The sequence below is a fragment of the Bombyx mori genome, chromosome 24 (genome assembly GCF_030269925.1).
Source record: "Bombyx mori chromosome 24, ASM3026992v2".
In the NCBI taxonomy this organism is placed as follows: domain Eukaryota; kingdom Metazoa; phylum Arthropoda; class Insecta; order Lepidoptera; family Bombycidae; genus Bombyx; species Bombyx mori.
The window spans coordinates 17,301,620-17,325,448 of NC_085130.1; the positions used below are offsets into that span (position 1 = coordinate 17,301,620).

Here is a 23,829-nt window from a genome sequence, read left to right on the forward strand (position 1 = left end):
GCAGAAATAGGCAGGGCGGTGGTACTTACCTGTGCGGACTCACAAGAGCTCCCACCACTTTAAAAATGTGGGGGAACTGCGAAGAAATAAAACTAAAATGAAAAAAACAATCAATCCTTTATTTTAACAAAATTAATAACTCCTCAACTTAACCTATAATCTGTCTATATCTATCTACATTATTTAAACTAAAATATATTGATGTTGTGCTCCAATCGTATGTGATCCGACCAAGATTCTAGATTCTGAAAATCCTGCAAATAAAACTAATGCTCAAACATACGTCAACGATACATCAAAAAATAAAATAGGGAAATTTTCAGTGAGATTTTCTTTACAATTTTGAAAACGATTTTGTGGATAATAGGACGCCTTGTGTGCTTCGGCTGGGTAAGTACCACCATCCTGACTATTTTTCCTGCGAAGGTTTTTTCTTTGCTTAGGTGGGTGGCCGATCTCACGGCCACCTGGTCTTAAGCGTTTACCGAAGCCCATAGACATCTACAATGTAAATGCCGCCACCCGCCGTGGGATATGAGTTCTAAGGTTACAACGGCTGCTCCACCCTTCAAAACGAAATGCATTACTGCTTCACGGCAAAAACAGGCGGGGTGGTGGTACCAACCATGCGGACTCACAAGAGGTCCCACCACCAGTAAATACGCAAGTTATAATTTTGCGGGTTTGATTTTTACTACACGATGTTATTCCTTCACCGCGCATGACAATCGTGAATATTCGTGAACATTTGTTAAGTACGTATTTCATTACAAAATTTTACCCGCCTGCGGGATTCGAACACCGGTGCATCGCTACATACGAATGCACCGGACGTCTTATCCTTTAGGCCACGACGATGCAGTAATGCGTTTTGGATTAAAAGGCATAATAACTAATGCCCCAAGTATCCGACTTGGGGCATTGGCGGCATTAACTTTGTACGGGTAAGGCTCCGGCAACCACTTAACACATGATGAGTCTCGACAGCTAAGTACCCTTCTACTTTAACGCGAAATGAGATGAAGCCAATATATTTGAAACCGAAATCAATTGGGTTGGTTAGTGGAAGATCCGGCGAGAAACTCGGTGGGCTGTGTCTGTGGGTTAATTCGCTCGTCGAGCCCTTCGTCGCAAGCGACGGGTTCGACGAGGACGGTGACCGGTGCTTGAGGTACCTAAAATCACCTTTAATGGATCGGGAGGATCCGTAATGACGTGTTTTGGGCGACGTCGACTGTTTACCATTCGGTCTACAGGATCGAGTATGTACACGAACCCTAGCAAGAGCAGTGCTTCGCAGAATCTACCACCGGATCGGAAACGCGACCCACTGAGAAGATCCGGCGAGAAACTCGGTGGGCTGTGTCTGTGGGTTAATTCGCTCGTCGAGCCCTTCGTCGCAAGCGACGGGTTCAACAAGGACGGTGACCGGTGCTTGAGGTACCTAAAAGCAACGTTAATGGATCTTGAGGATCCGTAATGACGTGCTTAGGGCGACGTCGACTGTTTACCATTCGGTCTACAGGATCGGGTATGTACAGGAACCCTAGCAAGAGCCGTGCTTCGCAGAATTTACCACCGGGTCGTTAACTGATGAGAAGATCCGGCGAGAAACTCAGCGAGCTATGTCTGTGCATTAAATTTCGCACTCACATCGTCGCAATATTGACACGAGTACATCTCGAGGCCGTGCGTCGCGATGTGGCCCCTGAACTTGTCGATCGCGTAGAAGGCCATCCCGCAAGCGTCGCATATCAACGCTTCGGTTTCGGCCATCTCGTCGGCCTCGTTTTCGGCCTTCGGCTCCATTTCGTGCATCGACGATTCGGCCGAGGAGCAGTCCGGCTTCGGCTTCTTCGGCTCTCGGGGCTCAAAATACGGACAGGCTATGGTGGGAGGGAATAAACGGAGGCTGGGAGACGATGGGTCGCACTAATTGGCCATTTAGAACTAGGAGAACCATCTAGAACAGTGGTGCGCAACTTTCTTCGACTAGGATAACTTCAGTGGAAAAAAAAAATTTGGAGATCCCCTAGTTAGTCCGAAATATTAAAAAATAACGACCCCCAACAAAGTTATAACGACCCCCAAAGGGGACGCGACCCTTAGTTTGCGCACCACTGATCTAAAATATCTTCTAAGTATTACTCGCAAAATTTAAAGCATATTACTTTAGTAGTTTTTATTCTCCATATTCTAGTAGTACGGGCCAGAGACCGATGGTTTGCAACCAGTAGCGATTTCGGCCTATTTGAGATGCTGCGAATTCGAGATGCATCGAACCAACTTTAGAATCAATCCTGGAAGAACTAGGCGTTTCCATAAGACTTTCCACCACTTGCCTACGTAGGATTTTCGAGATGGCCACGTTACGAGGAAGAAGGACGACGGTCTCGAAAAACTACTCAGCACCCGCAGGAGTGGAAGGAAAGAGGCCAAGGTGGCGTAGCCCCATGCACCTATTCTATGCATTACGATATTCTACGCACTATCTAGAAGTAAGGAGCATCATTTCTGTGTATTAAAGTGTCCACTAAAAGGAAGCCAATTAAGTTGGCGCCACAGAAACAAGTGGAGGGATTTTAAAAATGGCGCCATAAATTATTAGAGTAGGATACTAAATTAAGAAGGAAACAATTCCTACGTAAATAGTAATAAATTAAATAGTTAAGATTTTAAATGCTGCGTATTTTTTAACTACACGAGTCACGAAAAATATTGAAATTTTCAATCCAACACACTACGCTCTGTTTAAATCTGCTATATCCAGGTTTCCACTATCACTGACCACACTAGCGCTATACCCTATCCACATAGTACTCTTTACCTCTAACCCACTCTAAAACTAAACAAATAGCAAGCCAATATAAATTTTTAAAATTACTTCCTACTAGTGATCCTAGTCGAGATATTTTAGAGAAAAACAATAAGCACAATAAAATTATTCTATTGGATATCGCACGTCTTAAACTTTTTTTACTGCGGTCCCCTTGATGGTCAATGCTCACCGTCGCTACCACTATGGACATGAGCAATACGAATGACTTCTAAAACCTCAAGACGCCCGATCAACTTGACCATCTGCAGACGCATCATGATCCAATGACGGTTCCAATAACACTGGCCTTCGTTTCGCCCTAAAATGTCTTGACCTAGATCACTATGGCGAGACATAGGCAGATCAATCCATAACTTTAGATGGATGGACGAGCTCACAGCCCATCTGATGTTAAGTAGTTACTGGAGCCCATAGACATCTACAATGTAAATGCGCCACCCACCTTAAGATATAAGTTCTAAGATCTCAGTATAGTTACAACGGCTACCCCACCCTTCAAATCGAAACGCATTACTGCTTCACGGCAGAAATAGGCAGGGCGGTGGTACCTACCCGCGCAGACTCGCAACAGGTCCTACCACCGGTAATTACGCAAATTATAAATTTTTTTTTACACGATGTTATTCCTTCATGGAAGTCAATAGTGAACATAAAACTGTCTCAACTAACGGCCGTGACCCACGTGGGTCTTGTAAAACGTGACCAGCACCCGGTCCGTCGTCTCCGTGACGATCATGTGGGCCGGACACGCCTTCCCGGTCTTGTATATCTGGCGCTCTGGTGCCGGCCTCTTCCCCTTACCCTGGACACGAGATTTACTCGAAGTTTTTTTTTATTGCTTAAATGGGTGGACTAGCTCACATCCCACCTGGTTATTAAGTTTTTACTGGAGCCCATAAACATGTACAACGTAAATGCGCCACCCACCTTGAGATACAAGTTCTAAGGTATCAGTCTAGTTACAGCGGCTGCCCCACCCTTTAAACCGAAACGCATTACTGTTTCACGGCAGAAATAGGCGGGGTGGTGGTACCTGGCCGTGCGGACTCACAAGAGGTCCTACCACCAGTAATTACTCGCAGTTTTAAACGTCTGCTATTAATACTAGCTGTCGTATTTGACTGCTTTTTGGTTAAATGAATGGACGAGCTTACCCCCAACCCAGAGCCAGCATTAACAACGTAAAAGGTGCCGTAAGACAAGAGCTCTAAGTCTCCGTTTGTACAGCCCAACGGCTGCCACGCCCTTCAAGCCAAAAGGCATTACTGCTTCACGGCAGGTGAAGCAGTAATGCCTTTTGGCTAGTTTTGCGCTAACAGGGTTCCGTCTTCATGGAAGACCGCCCACGTCCACCCTATCCCCAAGAAGGGTGACCGGTCGGACCCGTCGAGCTATAGGCCTATCGCGATAACTTCCTTGCTTTCCAAGGTGATGGAGCGAATAATAAATACACAACTCCTGAAGTATCTTGAGGATCGCCAGCTGATCAGTGACCGACAGTACGGTTTCCGTCACGGTCGCTCAGCTGGCGATCTTCTTGTATACCTTACTCACAGGTGGGCTGAAGCCTTGGAGAGCAAGGGCGAGGCTCTTGCTGTGAGCCTTGATATCGCGAAGGCCTTCGACAGGGTCTGGCATAGGGCACTTCTATCGAAGCTACCATCTTACGGAATCCCCGAGGGACTCTGCAAGTGGATCGCTAGCTTTTTGGATGGGCGGAGCATCACGGTCGTTGTAGACGGTGACTGCTCTGATACCATGACCATTAACGCTGGCGTTCCACAAGGTTCGGTGCTCTCCCCCACGCTTTTCATCCTGTATATCAATGACATGCTGTCTATTGATGGCATGCATTGCTATGCGGATGACAGCACGGGGGATGCGCGATATATCGGCCATCAGAGTCTCTCTCGGAGCGCGGTGCAAGAGAGACGATCAAAACTTGTGTCTGAAGTGGAGAACTCTCTGGGGCGAGTCTCCGAATGGGGTGAATTGAACTTAGTTCAATTCAACCCGATAAAGACACAAGTTTGCGCGTTCACTGCGAAGAAGGACCCCTTTGTCATGGCGCCGCAATTCCAAGGAGTATCCCTGCAACCTTCCGAGAGTATCGGGATACTTGGGGTCGACATTTCGAGCGATGTCCAGTTTCGGAGTCATTTGGAAGGCAAAGCCAAGTTGGCGTCCAAAATGCTGGGAGTCCTCAACAGAGCAAAGCGGTACTTCACGCCTGGACAAAGACTTTTGCTTTATAAAGCTCAAGTCCGGCCTCGCGTGGAGTACTGCTCCCATCTCTGGGCCGGGGCTCCCAAATACTAGCTTCTTCCATTTGACTCCATACAGAAGAGGGCCGTTCGGATTGTCGATAATCCCATTCTCACGGATCGTTTGGAGCCTCTGGGTCTGCGGAGGGACTTCGGTTCCCTCTGTATTCTGTACCGCATGTTCCATGGGGAGTGCTCTGAGGAATTGTTCGAGATGATACCGGCATCTCGTTTTTACCATCGCACCGCCCGCCACCGGAGTAGAGTTCATCCATACTACCTGGAGCCACTGCGGTCATCCACAGTGCGTTTCCAGAGATCTTTTTTGCCACGTACCATCCGGCTATGGAATGAGCTCCCCTCCACGGTGTTTCCCGAGCGCTATGACATGTCCTTCTTCAAACGAGGCTTGTGGAGAGTATTAAGCGGTAGGCAGCGGCTTGGCTCTGCCCCTGGCATTGCTGAAGTCCATGGGCGACGGTAACCACTCACCATCAGGTGGGCCGTATGCTCGTCTGCCTACAAGGGCAATAAAAAAAAAAAAAAAAAAAAAAAAAAAAAATAAGGAAGGCGCTGGAATCTACCCGCAAAGGCTCACAAGACGCCCTACCACCATTAAAGTACTGGTTGTGTGGTCAAATATCACTGTAGTTTCACAACAGATGTTCTTTTTTCGGGGTTAAAACTTAGCCTATACCACTCTCCTGGCCTAATACTATTACTTCAAACACAAACAAACAAACAAACACACTTTCGCATCTATAATATTAGAATGGATGTCGCACAATGACGAATTTGATCATCATCTACCGGCACAGGTGGACGTATAGTAAGCAGTCGCGTAATGAGACTGTTTTAATCACAAAAGCAATTATTGATTGCTATCAATTGCTATTAGTATAAAGAAATTAATAGAGTTTACGCATCGCAAAAACATGTGACAGTCCCGAGACGTCTTCACTCTTCCCAAGTCAGGCGACGAATGTCTCTATTCAAATTTAACGATGGCACCTCGACTATGGCGCCATCCAAAGTGAGCCGATGTTTGACGAGTAGTTGGGACTGCACGGCCACTAGATGGCGCGCTTTCGCTTCGTTCACAGCGTCCAGATGCCACTTACATATATATCATACATGACCAACACAAATGTCGACACTTAAGGCATGAGTTCAAATTCTGACCCTAAGCCGGGGTGCTCTGTCTCATGGCGTAACAGGAGACAGATACATATCTTTACTTATAGATATATACCTTTAAATATATACATATATAGATATTTATTACACAGCAGAGAGCGAACTAAGCCTGTTCGTCACAGTAAAGTCAGCCCGATCTAAGACCGCGATCCAAATCGAAGCCACGTCCTTCCTTATGCACCAAAACTAGCGGAATAATGCATATCCTCACTTTTTTTCCTACCTATGCTGATAGCCTTGAGAGGCTATTTCAGCGTAACCTTAACTAGTAGGTGAGCTCACGGGGCTCAAACCTGACGACGTTGCTAACACGAACCCTAGCAAGAGCAGTGCTTCGCAGAATCTACCAACGGATCGGAAACGCGACCCACTGAGAAGATCCGGCGAGTAACTCAGTGGGCTGTGTCTGTGGGTTAATTTACTCGATGACCGGTGCTTGAGGTACCTAAAAGCAACGTTAGTGGATCGGGAGGATATGCTCACGCTACGTCTTCCAAACTATCAAAATACCTGGTAAACATAAACTCCAGACTGACTGCACATGTAGTGCGACCTGATCCCCTCAATCGTCTGTTTGCTGGCGGTCGTCTTCCTGAACCTATATTTGGTTTCCTCCTGTATTGCGCTTTTGTAGATCATAAAGTCTGAAATATCAATCTTGGCGCTTAAGGGAGGATGTTGACAGATGCCAGGTTTCTTCATTAGGAATTCATTCATTCTTCATAGGGGACCTCGCAGGAGGTTCGGCCCTCAACCCGAAAAAAAAAAAAAAAAAAAGGTTTCTTCATTAGATTCTAATGTAGATTGGGAATTCTAATGAACTCCGTGCTATCAGAATGTCCGTGCACTTGTGATGTCCGTACATCACAATGACAATGGCCCGGTCCACTTTCAATACCAGTTGAGTACAACGGCTGCCCCAAATTTCAAACTCCGGTTTTACTGGTTCACGGCAGTAATAGGCAGGGCGGTAGGCCCTATCTGTTCGAATTCAAAGGACGTCCTTTATTTCTTCCCCCTTAATCGACGGAACCGTAGCTGTGATGCTGTATTTTATTGGCTTTTAGGCAGACGAGCTTGCGACCCTGTCTAATATTACTTATATCACTATGGACATCAGCAATGGCACAACCGTTGTCTAAGGCTGACCACTCTCCGCAACTCTCGTTTGAAGGACATGTCACAGCACTCGAGGAATTTTTGCAATTATTTTCAAATGAGCAACGTATTTGAGAAACCTTCAAAATCTTTTTTTTTATTGCCCTTGTAGGCAGACGAGCATACAGCCCACCTGATGGTGAGTGGTTACCGTCGCCCATGGACTTCAGCAATGCCAGGGGCAGAGCCAAGCCGCTGCCTACCGCAAATACCGGACTACGCCTGTTCGAAACTCCTTATTGCAAATAAAAGGCAAACTGTTCGCGTTCCCGCCAAAAATTTGACAACTTTATGTTATTAATAATCTATGGCCTAGCAATCCAGTTTAGCACAGATAACTCACCGTCCATATCGTGGAACTCTAGTTGCTCAACGTGTTCGTGTACTCTGTGCACGTGCAATAAATGCGCACTGAAATTCGACCCGTAGCTCACTCTCTCGTCGCACAGCGGACAAATGAAGGCTTTACGTTTTTCTACCTATAGAACTATACAGCGTGTATATTATGTAGGGTGATAGTGTTAAAAGACACACTACCTTTGTGCTTAGTGCGTTTTTTTTAACGTTCTCGATAGCGTAAAAGTTAACTCAAATTCGTATGGAGTCGAGCTGCAAATGTCTACAAGTGGGAGGGCGTGTTAGGAACCCGCATGGGTGAGTTAACTTTTACGCTATCGAGAACGTTAAAAAACTCGCACTAAGCACACTGAGGACAAGGCGACAACGCAAAACAACAAAACAGATATATCAAAAGCGAGCTTTAATTAAGTCAGCTAGTCGCGAAAGCTCCAAGATTAGTTCTTGATTATGTAATCAGGCTAGAGGTGCCATAGCCTTTTAGGTGTCAGAATCACAAGTAATTCATCCACCCTTGATACGTGAGACGAGGACCCACAACAAACCCAGCCAATTAGACTGATCTAGTTATATTAAGGCTTCAGGCCTATATTACGAAATAAAAACATCACTCATTTGTTTTGTCTGGAGGAAATCGTCTTTGATCTGTGCATTGTGGGTATTATTTTTTCGAGAATTAGGTGGACCTTTTCTCAATCATTGCAGAGAAGTCCACAAATTTTGCTCGTAATGGTAAACTATTTTAATTTTATTAATAGTGTATGTATGTAGGAACGGAACGATATGGATGAATGACAGTTAAGGAGCATGACTGAATGAGAGAGATAGGAGATATCGTGTTAGGAAGTAAGCAAGACGGTGAATGAATGCGGAACACATAGTTTTATTTTTTAAGCGAGAAGAGGGTAGTTGCCGGACGCTACGGCGGACAGACGCGGTGTAACTCTGAAGAAGCAAGACGTTTATATTTTAATTAAGATTAACACCATTAAGACAAAATAAAGAATCAAGTTTGTGTGAAGTGATCAATCGTTTCAATGACCCACCCTGAATATAAAACCATGTATGTTATCCTTTTCTTTTGTTTTCTTACTTTAACTTTACTAGCAATTACTACTACATTTTTTAAGAAATCGCTGTTACTAACTGGATTAATATTTTATCTGCAATAAATGAATTTAATAATAATAATAATAATAATTATGCATAGGACAACGGAATCGAAGACTAAACGGCACTGGGCACGCAACCCATCTCTCGCCACCACCACACACGTAAAACCCAATATCACTGAACCCATTTTTAAATGCTTCTCAATTCTGGTTTGGTTCTTCCACTGGAGACTTGAGTTCAGCAAAAGGCTCGTTAAATTCTGGCACTACACACGCCACAGTTAGCGCTACATCAGTGGCTTACCTCGATCCCGTGAGCCTTCATCAGGTGTTTGTTGAGGATCTGCTTCTGACTGAAGTCCCTACTGCAGAGGTGACACTTCTTGCGTTCCCTTACGACAAATTTCGGAGTTTGGTCGTTGCATAGCTTCACTATTCAAGGAAATGTGCACAAAAATTCAAACTATAACCCCTTTAGGGAAACATTAAGGACACTTTACTGTTTTAACAAGGCTTATATCTAACTATACGAGCAAATGCCGCACAGTAACTACAAAACAAAATGATATCAACTTTGGTATGTTTATATTCTCAATCAAATTACTTCATAAAACTTAAGAAACTTAAGTTTTGTAAAGTATTGGAAGCCTTATAGTCTAGACGAGATGAGCTAATTTCCCTTTCATTTTGGAACCGATTTACTATGTTAATTTTACACGCCAAGCCCCTGCCAAGCGACCGTCCATTGCGCTGAAGCGATTAATCAACTAGATTCTAGCAAAGTGACGCTCTTTACCACAAAGGCGTCTCTAATCCATGCAGTGACGTCTGTAATCATTACCCTAGCGCTGTCTAGTAAACCCGTGGTCATAACGAAATGGCTACAAATGTATGTGAGACCGGCAACCCCTAACACCGCTGTACCACAAATAGCCTCTGACCAACAAACTTGACGTGTTGCTTACTGCGAGTTTTTAACTTCTCGATCGCGTAAAAGTAAAAGTTGTTAGTGGGTACATCCCTATTAAGAAGTGTGCGCTGTAGCACGACACTAGTATAAAAAAGGATATAGATAGAAGAGTAGCGTCATAACACTATGGTCTCTAAGAAAATTGTAAAAACAGTAAAACCAGTAATGTCCAGTTAAATAAATAATATATATTAATAAAAGATTTATTTCTCTCGTCTGAGCATCTCCACACCCTTCAGGTTATGGGCCCAGGACCCGAGACTGCTCAGACAGAACCAGAGACTCCAGAACCAGGACCCGAGACTGCCCATACAAAACCCGAGACTGTACAGAACCAGAACCAGACTGCCCAGAGTGAGAAAAGTGTATAAAAAATTATTAAAACAAAATGAATAACCAAGAAGAAAATGTAGAAAAACTTACGAACTCTGAAAATTTCCACATCTGGAAATTTGAGATAAATATACATGTTTCGGCATCGAATCTGTCGGAAGTGTTGAAAGAAACAAAACCAGAACAGAGAGAAAAACCAGAATTCCAAACTAAGGATGCTAAGGTAAAGAAGTTGATTTTAAACTCCATAGATAGAAAATTAAAAGGTCACATCATAAATTGCCAAAATGCACATGAAATGTACAATAAGCTTTGTGCAATATTTGAAGGATCTGAAGAAAGAAACAAGTCTTCCTTATTACAAGATTTCTTTAACTTCAAATTTGAAAACCAGACAATGTCACAGTTGATCACCGATATAGAAAACTTGAGGATGAGATTAAATAATCTTAAACAAAACATTGATGATGACATGGTAATTTCTAAAATATTAACCTGCTTACCAAACCAATATAAGTTCTTCATCACAGCATGGGAATCAACACCCGATGACAAAAAGACACTTACCAACTTAACTAACAGACTTTTATCAGAAGAAAACAGATATATAGAAAGGAAAATTGAGTACAAACAGGTTGCTTTTAAGACGGAGAATAAAAACATAAAATGCTTTAAATGTAACAAAATAGGCCATCTAAAAAAGAATTGTAAGATGTGCATTTTTTGTAAAAGATATAACCATGAAGAAAAAGATTGTAAGTTAAAAAACAGCTGTTGTTCAGTTTGTAAGAAAAATAATCATACAGAAGAAAATTGTTTCTTTAAGAAAAAAGGTAATAGTAAGAAACATAAAAATGTTACTTTTTTGACACAAAACTCTGAACAGACTTCAATAAAATTCATAGTAGATTCTGGAAGCACAGTGCATATGACAAATGACTCTAGCATTTTAAGCAATTTTGAAGAAATGGATTCTACAGTTTATGCAGCCAATGATGAAAAAATGAAAGCACAAGGATCAGGTACTGTCCATGGAATCTCATGTGATTTACAAAAGACTTTATTTATACCAGACCTAGCACAAAACCTTTTGTCTGTAAATTGTGTTACCAACAATGATGGCTCTGTTGTGTTCACAAAGAATAAAGTGGAGATTTACAAAAATTCAAAATTAATTTTAACCGGCAAAAAAGAAAATGGCTTATACAGGGTGAATTTAGTACAAGACCTGAAAAATAAAAATAAATCTTTACTTACACAAGTAAATGGAACAGCATTGGAATGGCATGCAAAACTGGGACACCCAGGTAAATCAGTACTAGAAACACTAACAAAAGTTGCAGACGGCATAAATATACAAGGACCAAAAGTATTACAAGAACAGTGTAAAATATGTGCTGAAGCAAAACAGTCAAGACTACCATTTACTACAATCAGAACTCGTGCTGAAAGATACCTACAAATAATACACACAGACATATGTGGTCCCTTCGAGGAAAAGACTCATGATGGATATAGATATGTATTAACAATAATGGACGACTACAGTCATTTTACAAAAATCTATTTACTTAAAAACAAGAGCGATGCAAAAGCAGAAATTAAAAATTATATTGAAGAAACGGAGCGAGAGAAAAATAGTAAAGTATCAATTATAAGATGCGACAACGGAGGTGAATATACAAGTAACGATTTTAAAGCATTTTGTCAACAAAAAGGCATAAAATTAGACTACACAGTGCCCTACTCACCACAATTAAATGGAAAAGCTGAACGCCTAAACCGGACATTATTAGAAAAAACAAGAGCATTACTCTTTGATTCTAAATTGAACAAAGAAATGTGGGGTGAAGCAATATATTGTGCTACTTATATTTTAAACAGACTACCAAGTGATGCCCTGAAAAACAAAACACCATATGAAATGTGGGTTGGAAAAAAGCCTAATATATCTAATATGCAAAAGTTTGGTTCTACTGTCTATGCAAAACAGTTACATCCAAATGTAAAGAAACTGGATCCTAGAAGCAAGAAACTAATAATGATTGGATACACTAATAATGGGTACAGACTGTGGAATGACAAGGAGAGAAAAATAGAGATATCAAGGGACATAGTGATAGTAAAAAGTGAAACTGAACAAAAGAAAGAAAACTATAAGAAAATAAATAATAATAAAAGTGAAAATGATGAAAAAGAGACAACAGAAAACCAGGAAGAGACTATAGAAAACCAGGAACAGATTATAGAACAGCAGGAAGAGACAACAGAAGATACCAGAACAGAAGATAATAAAAATGATGAGACTTTTGAAGATGTAGTATCAGAAACTGAATCAGAAGACACAGAAAGAGAAAGAAACAGACATCATGAAGAAAACGGTTACCTAAGAAGAAGCAAGAGAATTAAACACATACCAATACATTTAAGAGACTACAGTTTACTTACTTACAGAGAGGCTGTAACATCTAAAGAGGGAGAAAACTGGGAGAAGGCCATAAATTCGGAGAAGGAATCCCTAAAAATCAATAATACCTGGGAAATAGTAGACAAGAAAGAGGCAAAAGATAGTAAAATACTTACAAACAAATGGGTATTCCGTGTGAAAGATAATGGGACTTATAAAGCTAGACTTGTCGTACGAGGATTTGAACAAAATAGTATTGACTACAATGAAATATACAGTCCAGTTGTCAGTCAGTCAACTTTAAAATCTTTATTTGCACTTGCTGCTTCTAAAGACTATAACATGATGACATTTGATGTTAAGACTGCATTTTTATATGGAGAGCTGGATGAAAATGTGTATATGAATATACCGGATGGTTATGAAAAACAACCTGGGAAAGTTTGTTGATTAAAGAAATCCTTATATGGACTAAAACAAGCTCCTATTACATGGAACAAAAGATTTACAAAAGCAATGTTAAAACTTGGTTTAAAAGCTACCAAAACAGATCAGTGTGTATTTACAAATGAAGATAATACAATAATAATAGCAATCTATGTAGATGATGGACTTGCTTTGGCTAAAGAAAAGCAAACATTAAAAAACATTTTAAACTGCTTAGAAAAGGAATTTGAAATAAAAGTATACAATGATCCTACTACTTTTATTGGATTTGAAGTCAAAAAGACTGAGAAAGGTATAACACTGAAACAAGAAAGCTACATTGGAAACTTATTAAAGAAATTCAGTATGGAAGATTCTCAACCTGTTAATACACCCTGCAATACAGAAAATAAAACAGAAACGCAAAACACAGATTCTATAAATTTTCCATATAGAGAACTGATTGGAGGACTTCTATATGTATCTACAAGAACAAGACCAGACATAAGTCAAGCTGTAAATGAAGCAAGCAGAAAAATAGAAAACCCTACGAAAGATGATGTGATAGCTGCAAAGAAAATACTAAAATATTTAAATGGAACAAGACAGAAAGGAATCATGTACAAGAAAGGAGGAGATATGTCAAAACTAAATGCATACTGTGATGCAGACTATGCCAATTGTATCAAGACAAGACGCAGTACAACCGGATTTGTGATAATGTTAGCAGAAGGACCTGTCTTGGTGTTCAAAACGACAACCAATCGTTGCATTATCATCAACTGAAGCAGAGTATATTGCAGCAGCTGATTGCTGTAAGGAATGCTTATATTTAAAGTCATTTTTAAAGGAGTTGATTGGTTCTGAAGTTGAAATTACATTAAATGTTGATAACCAAAGTGCTATTCAGCTGATCAAAACAGGTTCATTCAATAAAAGATCCAAACACATTGATGTGAGATACTATTTTATTCATGAAAATTATAAAAAGGGTAAAATTAATATTAAATACTGTCCTACTGATAAACAGACTGCAGACATATTTACAAAACCATTGTTAAATAATAAATTTAATTTTCATGCTCAAAATATTGTCAACTAAATAAGTTCATGATATATGTATATAACTTAAGAAACATCTACTTAAAATTTGTATAATTTAAAATTTGATAGCATAGAATAACAAGTATTATTTAAATTGTAAACAATTTTAATAATAGGAGAAGGTGTTAGTGGGTACATCCCTATTAAGAAGTGTGCGCTGTAGCACGACACTAGTATAAAAAAGGATATAGAAGAGTAGCGTCATAACAAGTCTCAAGTCAAGTCAAGGTCTCTAAGAAAATTGTAAAAACAGTAAAACCAGTAATGTCCAGTTAAATAAATAATATATATTAATAAAAGATTTATTTCTCTCGTCTGAGCATCTCCACACCCTTCAAAAGTTAACTCAAATTTGTATGGAATTCGAACAACGCCCCTACGTTTACCTACGTTTGCCACTAGAGGCGCTGTTCGAGAATCGACAAAGTTAAAAAACTCGCACTAAGCACACCGAGCTGCGAGTAGCACCAAACTAAAATGTCGAGTGTTAAGCGAAATGTTGCTTAAACCAAGTAGCCTTTCAACCCTCGATATAGGGAAGTCACGACTCATTTCTCATTAAATCAATGCGGGAAGGAAATAGTATGCTTTAGGAGACGTCTTTCAAATAGGATTTAAAAATTTCAGAGTCACAGTGTAGGGTACAACGGTCACGTATTGCGAACGATATGTTTGTCATTCGGTGAGCTTAGTGCGAGTTTTTTAACGTACTCGATAGCATAAAAGTTAAGTCAACTTTGTATGGAGTTGGAACAGCGCCTCTAGCAGCAAATATTCCAACTCCATACAAATTTGACATGGAACTATTCGTCCGCCTACAGAACCCGTTACAGACCAAACGATCAACAAAGAGCGAACCGAATTCAGTTTTTTATTTCCTACCTATATTGATAGCCTTGAGAGGCTATTTCAGCTTCGCCCTAACATGTAGGTGAACTCATGGGGCTCACTGGCTCTAGCAAGAGCAGTGCCTCGCAGAATCTACCACCGGATCGGAAACGCGACCCACTGAGAAGATCCGGCGAGAAACTCAGTGGGCTAATTCAGCATTGTCATACTCACATCCGTGTTTCATTCTCAAATGTGTAAAGCACGCTTTCTTGCTTATATAAACGTTATCGCAAAAATGACAAGAGTACTTCCGGCCTTCGATTTCTGACTTCAGACTGTGGCATCTGGAGTCCAACGCAAAATAAACATTATAGAAATAATATTATAATAGTCCTCCATAGGGAATGCTGTGAGGAATTATTCGAGATTAACCTCTCATCTCCTTTTTACCATAATACCTGCCACTACCAGAGCAGAGTTCATCCATATTATCTGGAACCGCTGCGTTCATCGACATTGCGTTTCTAAAGATCTTTTTTGCCACGTACCATCCAGCTTTGGAATGAACTCCCCTCCACGGTTTTTCCTGAGCACTATGACATGTCCTTCTTCGAACCAGGCTCGCGGAGATAACTCAATCGTAAGCAGTGACTTGGCTGTGCCCGACTGTAACCACTTACCTTCAGGCCGTATGCTCCTTTGCCTAACAAGGTAATCCTTTTTTATATTCTTTGGTATTCGCGAGGTATACGCCCAATTAAAACAAATTTTTACGTTTTAATTTCGCGCTTATTATTGCCATTATTGTTTTAAAGGACATATTAAGTCGTTACTAGAGCACATACGACGTTAACCACCGACACAACTTGAGACATGAGTTCTAAGGTCTCAGTTTTATGGTAAAACGGCTGTCCTCTGCCCTTTAACTTCAAACCGAATTACTGCTTCACGATAGAAATAGGCAGGATTGTGGTTCCTGCACGTACGGGCTCCCAAGATGTCCTACCACCAGTAATTACGAATATAAGACTTTGAGATGCACGCCGTTTCACCAATGGCTATCGTACCCTATAAGGCGGAACACATGATGGCGGAAATAGGCAAATATTAATTTAAAAAAAAGGAAGATTTTTCGAGCGATTTGTATTGTTATTCGGCTATATAGGAGCTCATAGACCGCAGCGTAAATACCTAACTTGCTCCGTGTCTTTCAATGGCTTTATTTATTGCTTCAGAACATGGACAATGCAGGCTACAAATCACCCTCAGACAGTTCTACCATGAATTGAAATGTAAAGTAGAAGTGAAATTTTTTTTTATTGCTTAGTTGGGTGGACGAGCTCACAGCCCATCTGGTGTTAAGTGGTTACTGGAACCTATAAACATCTACAACGTAAATGCGCCACCCACCTTGAGATATAAGTTCTAAGATCTCAGTACAGTTACAACGGCTGCCCCACCCTTCACACCGAAACGCATTACTGCTTCACGGAAGAAATAGGCAAGGCGGTGGTACCTACTCGCGCGGACTCAAGAGGTCCTACCACCAGTATTGCGACACCAACGAAACACCCTCTCACCTGTTCTTATGATCGTCCGGATCTCTGACTGTCACACCGCAAATGGTGCATTCCGTGAACATCGTCCCATCTAAGGCCTCAATTTGATCAGAATCCAAGTCTAGTGAAGAAAACCACTTTTTAATCAACACGCTCATCCTCGATAAGCGATCAGAGGTCTTTTTGAAGATCAAACGTTCTCAACGTGTCAAAGTCCCCTAGGTATTTTCCGTAAAGCCACTAAATTACCCCTTGACTCTGCTTTTAGTATTAAGGGTCATCAACATAAACAATGGTCGCGGCTTGCTTGGACGGGTCATTGGATTAAAGCATTCTGCCCTTCGACCAGCAACGCAAAATTGCTACAGAAACAGGGCCGGATTTATGAGAGGGCAACCGGGGCCTTCACAAACGGAGGACCCCCACAATAGAGACTTTGGAAAAAGTCTTCCAAATTCCGGCAAGTAAACACTTCCTTCTCCTTCGCTATTCTTTCGCTGTTTTGCTTAACGATAATACCAAAATTTAATTTCAGATAATTCTTGTCTCCGATTATATTTATGTATGTTTGTTAAATACTAATCTATGTGGCTTCACAATAAATAATTTATTGTGAAGCCCTCGACTGAAAAAAATTGTTCATTTTATTTGGATAATAATTTGAGTCCTGCGCTCCTCTGTTGTCCCGAGGCCTCCAGACCTCCAAATTCGGTCCTGTACAGAAATCAGCAGGGCTCCGAACCAAACTCAGTGGGATAATTACACCAATATAGAAAGCATAGGTTACGTTACCGTCAAATTCTTTCATGTCATTTCGGTGGAAATTGTTCGAAGATTCAGCCTCTTCGAGTATTGATTCGTCCAGATATTCCTCGTCTGTTCACAAATCAAAAAGGCTATTAGAGACTAAATTTCTTACTGCAGCAGGCAATATCCAAATAATCGCACTATCGAATGATTTAGATGAGACGTCTGCTACCATCACCTTGCTTAATGAATTAATTACTCGGTGACTCCGATATATAAGAATGTATGTTAGTCTCTGGTTATGTATGTTAGTCTCAGCCCACTTGGTGTTAAGTGGTTACTGGAGCCCATAGACATCTACAATGTAAATTCGCCACCCACTTTAAGATATAAATTCTAGGTCTCAGTATAGTTAGTTACAACGGCTGCCCCACCCATCAAACCGAAATGCATTACTGCTTCACGGCAGAAATAAGCGGGGTAGTGGTACCTGCCCGTGCGGACTCACAAGAGGTCCTCCCAGTAGTAATTACGCAAATTATAATTTTGCGGGTTTCATTTTTATTACACGATGTTATTCCTTCACCGTGGAAGTCAGTCGTGAACATTTCTTAAGTACGTATTTAATCAGAAAAATCGGTACCCGCCTGCGAGATTCGAACACCGGTGCATCGCTACATACGAATGCACCGGACGTCTTAGCCTTTAAGTCACGACGACTTAAATTGCGGCAGAATGACTATGGGTGACTCCACACGTGATATCCTTCCACAAATGTGCTAATACGGATTGGTACAATTGCATTGGGAGCATTAGCGTGCTATGGACGAGACAATGATGCTTACTATTATTAGTACTTAGGTATATATTTTTTAACCTAAGCTAATAATAGCTTTGCGAAGCTATGTCAACGTAACCTAACAAGTACCGTGAAACCTGGCAACTTTGCCACTTTTTGGCGGATAAAAAAGTTTGGAAAGGTTTTTCTCAAAAAATCTCTATGAGAATATAAAAAAGCAATCAATCAGCTTGATAGTGCATTTTATGCATAGTTGAAATGTAACCAAATATCTATTGTTTTCTTAAATATAATTGATATTTAAGTGCAAAAACAAAAATGGCAAAGTTAACCGTCACTTTTGGTAAGATTGCCATACCCAAATTTTAAATGAAATAAATGGAATTATTGTAAAATGCCACTGTTGTCATTGCCACAGGCTTGGTCACAGTAAAATTATACTAAAATTTTATCATATTCTCGGCTAGTAATGGAAATATCTACAATGTGGCAAATTTAGCCGCCCTTTTTAGATTTTTTCAAACAAAATAGAAATGAGAGTCAGGGTTGTCACAAGATTAAAAAATATTAAGGTTTTAAAAAAACTTTAATAAATATAGGGTACCTACATAGTATAATCAGTTATTTTAACCATATATTCAAACAAGTATAAAATAATGCTTAGGAGCATAAAATCTTTAAGTCTATCAGTAAATTATCTTATTAAAATATATAGGTTATAAAATACGCTTTAATAAAGATAGGATAAATTAAATAGTACTTTTGGTAATCAGTTACAATGATAAACTTATCCAATCTTATGATAGTGTTTAGGAACTTAAAATCTTTGAACTTATCAATAAATAAATAAACCCTTAACGAGGATATGAGATCGACATAAATCACAATAACATAAAGGAAAGTATCAATTTTTTTTTGTAAGGTAAACTTGATAATTTTGTAAAACCAAAGACTAAAATGATAAGAGCCCAAGAAATTTAAAAAAAATATTTAGTGTTCAAGATAAAGCAAAGACTTTGTTAATCAGTTGTAACAAGAAACATAATCAAGCATAAGACAAAATTTGGGGTTAAATTTTTTTAAGTTATCATTAAATATGAAAATACTTAATGTACCTAATTATAAAATCATTCACCATTCATCAATCATTTAGGAATCATCATAAATGACATACCGATGGGCACATAACCATATTATTGAACATTATACTTTGAAAAGTCGATACAGTCAAATCTTAAAGTACCTCTTCGACCCTCGTGAGGGATTCCTAGGATAATTTCGATGTCACTTTTTACTGTATAACTAATGTCATCGATATGTGGCCAATAAAATTCTTCCTTTCTGTTCCTCATAAATTTAACATACATACCAGAATCATCAATAATATCCAATACTTTTCCAACATAGTATTTGTTGGTTTTTGGCCCACAAAATTTAACTAAAACGTAACTATCAATCCGAAGAGTTTCACATTTTTTCACTGTATTTTGTGCATTTTGTTCTTCAAAATCTTCACATGACTCTGATTCCGATGGTATAAAACATTCATCTTCAGAAGTATCTCTTAAGGAATAACTGTCACTATTTTCGCTATTGTCGTCACTATTGTCTCTCTTTATCTTCTTTTTTGCATTACATGACTCCGGTTTTTTAAGTATCAACCTTTTATTATCTGCAGACGTTGATGGCATTTGGTTTTCGTAATCTATGTACTCTAAAAATTCTTCTTCAGGTTGAATTACGGGCAGATTCTCCTTACTTTCAGATTTGAATATGTTGTAGCTTTTATCTACCTTTTTAAGATTCTGTGGAAGCATCTTTGTCAAATCTGCATAGGCGCAATTATATGGACTAAATCTGACTTCTGAAAGAATAGTAACCTTTGGTCGGGTTTTTGAATTAGGCTCATCGATCACTGGCTCTGCATCAAGATTCGTTTCTAGATCAAGAAAAGTTTGTTGAGCTTCCTTAATGTTACTTCGATTTGTTTCTCTAGATAACTTAGATTTCTTTTTCGTCATGAATAACTGAACTTCTTGAGAGGAAATAGACTTACCTGGAGTAATATTAAATTTTTTGTTTCTTAATTTTTGTAGAGGGTTCGCTGTACGATTGGCTTTCAAATAATCTAAGAGCGCGGTATCGATTGTATAATTGTTTTGCTCTTCATAATCGGGTATCTTTCGTAATATTGTTTGGGGATTAAAAGGCACTATGCCTGTTGCCTTAAATCCAGCGCAGATATTTGCTTTACTATTTATTTCTATAGCCTCTAATAGAGATTTTAACAACATGGGGAAGTGGGCTTTGTTAATTTGAGGTTCTGCTAGATTATGTATTTTATATTGGGTCAAAATATCGCGCCATTTTCTTTTTAAGGGACCAAAAAATAGCTCTTAATGTGATACTATTTTATAGATCAGAATAATATATAGGATATAGTTATCTACGTTTGAGCAAAATCCGTTAAGTAGTCTTTACTTGAAAGAGTAACAAATACTTATCCATCCATATAAATAATAGAAGTATGATAATTTGGATTTGAAATTAAGTAACAATAAAAGTATTTTTTTTTAAATATTTTTGTGACAGCCCTAGCCTCATAGAAAACATGGCAAAGTTTACATCACCAAAACTTTGTATCTGGTTAGCAAATTTGCCAACAGTGATTTTAAGACTAAATTAATTTATAGAACGTAAATTACCATAACTTTGATAAAAAAACACTATTAAGAATGTTATTTTAAAATTTAACTTACCTACAAAACATAAAACTCACTTATTTACACTGAAGTTCTGGAGCACGTAGTTACCACGAACTTAGCAGTTGAAAAATGTAACGGCCAAAAATGTCAATTTTTCAAATCTGGGTTGTCAAAAAAAATAAGATGTTGCCAACAAAATATTCAAAATTATTTCAAAGTTATTGCAAACGTTAAGAAACATAAAGTTTTGACGTTATAAATTATTTTGTCTTATAAGTCGGGTCATGGCAAATTTAACAACCTTTGGCAAAGTCGCCAGGTTTCACGGTAGGTGAGCTCACGGGGCTCAAACCTGACGACGTTGCTAACACTGGCCCTAGCAAGAGCCGTGCTTCGCAGAATCTACCACCGAATCAGAAACGCGACCCACTGAGAAGATCCGGCGAGAAACTCATTGGGCTTAATAGTAGTGATTACGACTTCAATTAATATCTCGAGGCGGCTTTGTTGAGCCTCATCAGCTCCGCGACCCATTGCGCTAAAGGACTCTGGACTTTTGGCCTCAAATCAAGCTCACCTCTGATATTCTGTAGCACAGCCAGATTCTTTTCCGTCTGTTCTTTGAGGGTCGCACACTTTTCTAGGCTTTCGACACACTCATAGCATATGTATCTGATGTGAATCGGTACCTGGATTGGAGGAATTAGCGGGTCAGCCCTAGGAGAGCTTGGGAGGAGGAAAGGACCAATAAGGTTTTTTTTATTTATTGCTTAGATCGGTGAACGATCTCACAGCCCACCTGGTGTAAGTGGTTACTGGAACCCATAGACATCTACGACGTAAATGCGCCACCTACCTTGAGATATAAGTTCTAAGGTCTCAGTATAATTACAACGGCTACCCCGCCCTTCAAACCGAAACGCATTACTGCTTCACGGCAGAAATAGGCGGGGTGGTGGTACCTACCCGTGCGGACTCACAAGAGGTCCTACCACCAGTAGGTAGGTTTGATGAACTAGTCTAGAGCCTCTCTATTTAAGGTCTTTTTTTTCCTACCTATTCCCTGGTAGCTTAGGGGGCTATTTCAGCAATGCCCGAACAAGTAGGTGAGTTTATGGGCTCAATAAGCTTACTCTAGCCATAGCAAGAGCAGTGCTTCGCAGAATCTACCATCAGATCGGATTCGAGACTCACTGAGAAAATCCGACGAGAAACTCAGTGGGCTAAACGAAGGTCATCGGAAGACTACACACACCTCACCTCCCATGTCTGGTAGATAATGACCTTGATTATTTTACCACTAGCTCAAAGGTCAATTCCAGAGACAGTTTTTTTTTTTTAATAAAACTTGATATTCTTAGTCGAAGTTGATCTAGTAAGTTTTCCGATACTAATGAAAAAGAGAAGATTGAAGCTCTTTAATATTAATTCTACTCCCTGCTAGATGGCGCTACTAAGTAGTTCCGCTACGAGAAATAGTCTATAATCAAGGGCGGATCCAGCTTTGGCGCCAGGAGGGGGTCACATAGTCAAATTTAGATGCGTTCGTTCCCAAACGTTTGCCATTATACAAAGTTATTATATTATTATATTAAATTAATTAAATATTGAAGGTATGTAGTTACATAAAATCTGTATGGTGACAAAATATATAAATAAAATCATTATATTCAATTAGTGGTCCACCTAAGTCCTGGAACCAGCTCAGGGGGTGGTCATGACCCCCATGACCCCCCCCCCGGATCCGCCATTGTCTATAATATATAGTATGGAAAACAGTATGCAATATATCGAGGGGTGAAAGGCTATTTGGTTTAAGCGACATTTCGCTTAATACGCGATATACATTTTTTTTTTGTGATTAAAAGTCCATATTATTTGGTAGCATCAACAGTTCGATGTTTTTAATTGAACTTCAATTATGTTTTCTCTATTCGAATGAAGAAGTTTTTTTGTTAATATTTTTCCAAATTTTAAACTTTAGTTGGGGTCTTCTGTAATGTTTCCAAAACGTCGCTTAAACCAAATAGTCTTTCACCTGTCGATATTTTTTTGTTACGGATACAATGGTTATTTCTGTCGCGAAAGAGTCTTAGAGTCCGGTTTGAAGAATGATCCAACCAGTACGATTGAGACTTCCAAGGTGCACATTCAGTTTGTGAGGTCTATGGCCTCTGGTAACCACTAACATCAGGTCAGCCGTCAGGTCATTCATTGACTAATTAAAAAAAAATGCAAGCCATCTTTGTGACGGGACTATCAAAACAAGAGGGTTCAAAATACGGACCAAATTTAGTGCTCAATACGTGTAGGAATAGTAATTTCTAGAGCTAGGATCACATACTAGAATGTACGAAATAAGCCGACCAAATTCGTAACATTCGTAATGATCAATTACGGTTGGATTATAATAATAATGTCTGTGTTAAAAACTCGAATTGTTAATAATCTGGCGCCGATTTTTAAATCGTCATTGTTAAAATACAACCGATTAATGTAATTTCGTTAAAATCCTAACTTCTGAATAAATACTTAAAGAGGTGTTAGAACGAATCAGAGCCAATAACTTTTTTGTACCTTAATTCCGAAACAGGTTTCAAGCAAACTAGCGTAGGTTTCGACATTTTCTTCATAAACAGCAAATAGGTCGTACAGATCACTAGTTCCCATGCAGCTGATGCAACCTACAAACTCCTCCTCGTCCATGATTTTTTTTACAAATATACTTTTTCTAGTACGTCACGCGTGCACGACGAAAAAGTCCATGTTTTTTCATTTCGATATTCAAATAACAATTGGCGATCGCGCCATGGCGCTTCGCTAGTGTCGTTCTTGACTCGAATTTAAAAGTCGATCGATTTAAATATAATTTGTATTTGTAACTAGAGAAATGAAGTCAATGTTGAACAGCTCAATGATGGCTAAATTCGCATATAAATTACAATTTAAAAATCAAGATAACTTAATATGTTCATTAATAAAATTGACAATGTTAGTGACCTTAGGAGAAATCATTGACCC

General features: G+C 39.6%; 1 protein-coding gene across 1 annotated transcript; it reads right to left on the reverse strand.

The window, feature by feature from the left end:
- Positions 1 to 98: 98 nt before the first annotated feature.
- LOC105841481 (zinc finger protein 26) lies at positions 99 to 23,776 on the reverse strand. The gene is made up of 11 exons (XM_038019766.2): positions 23,386 to 23,776; positions 21,386 to 21,497; positions 17,350 to 17,433; positions 16,579 to 16,678; positions 15,230 to 15,342; positions 9,232 to 9,359; positions 7,802 to 7,937; positions 6,811 to 6,944; positions 3,509 to 3,641; positions 1,654 to 1,886; positions 99 to 254 (listed from the first exon to the last, which is right to left on the reverse strand). The coding sequence occupies exons 1-11, from the start codon at positions 23,512 to 23,514 to the stop codon at positions 189 to 191; spliced, it is 1,368 nt and encodes a 455-aa protein (XP_037875694.1). The 5' UTR covers positions 23,515 to 23,776; the 3' UTR covers positions 99 to 188.
- Positions 23,777 to 23,829: the final 53 nt, after the last annotated feature.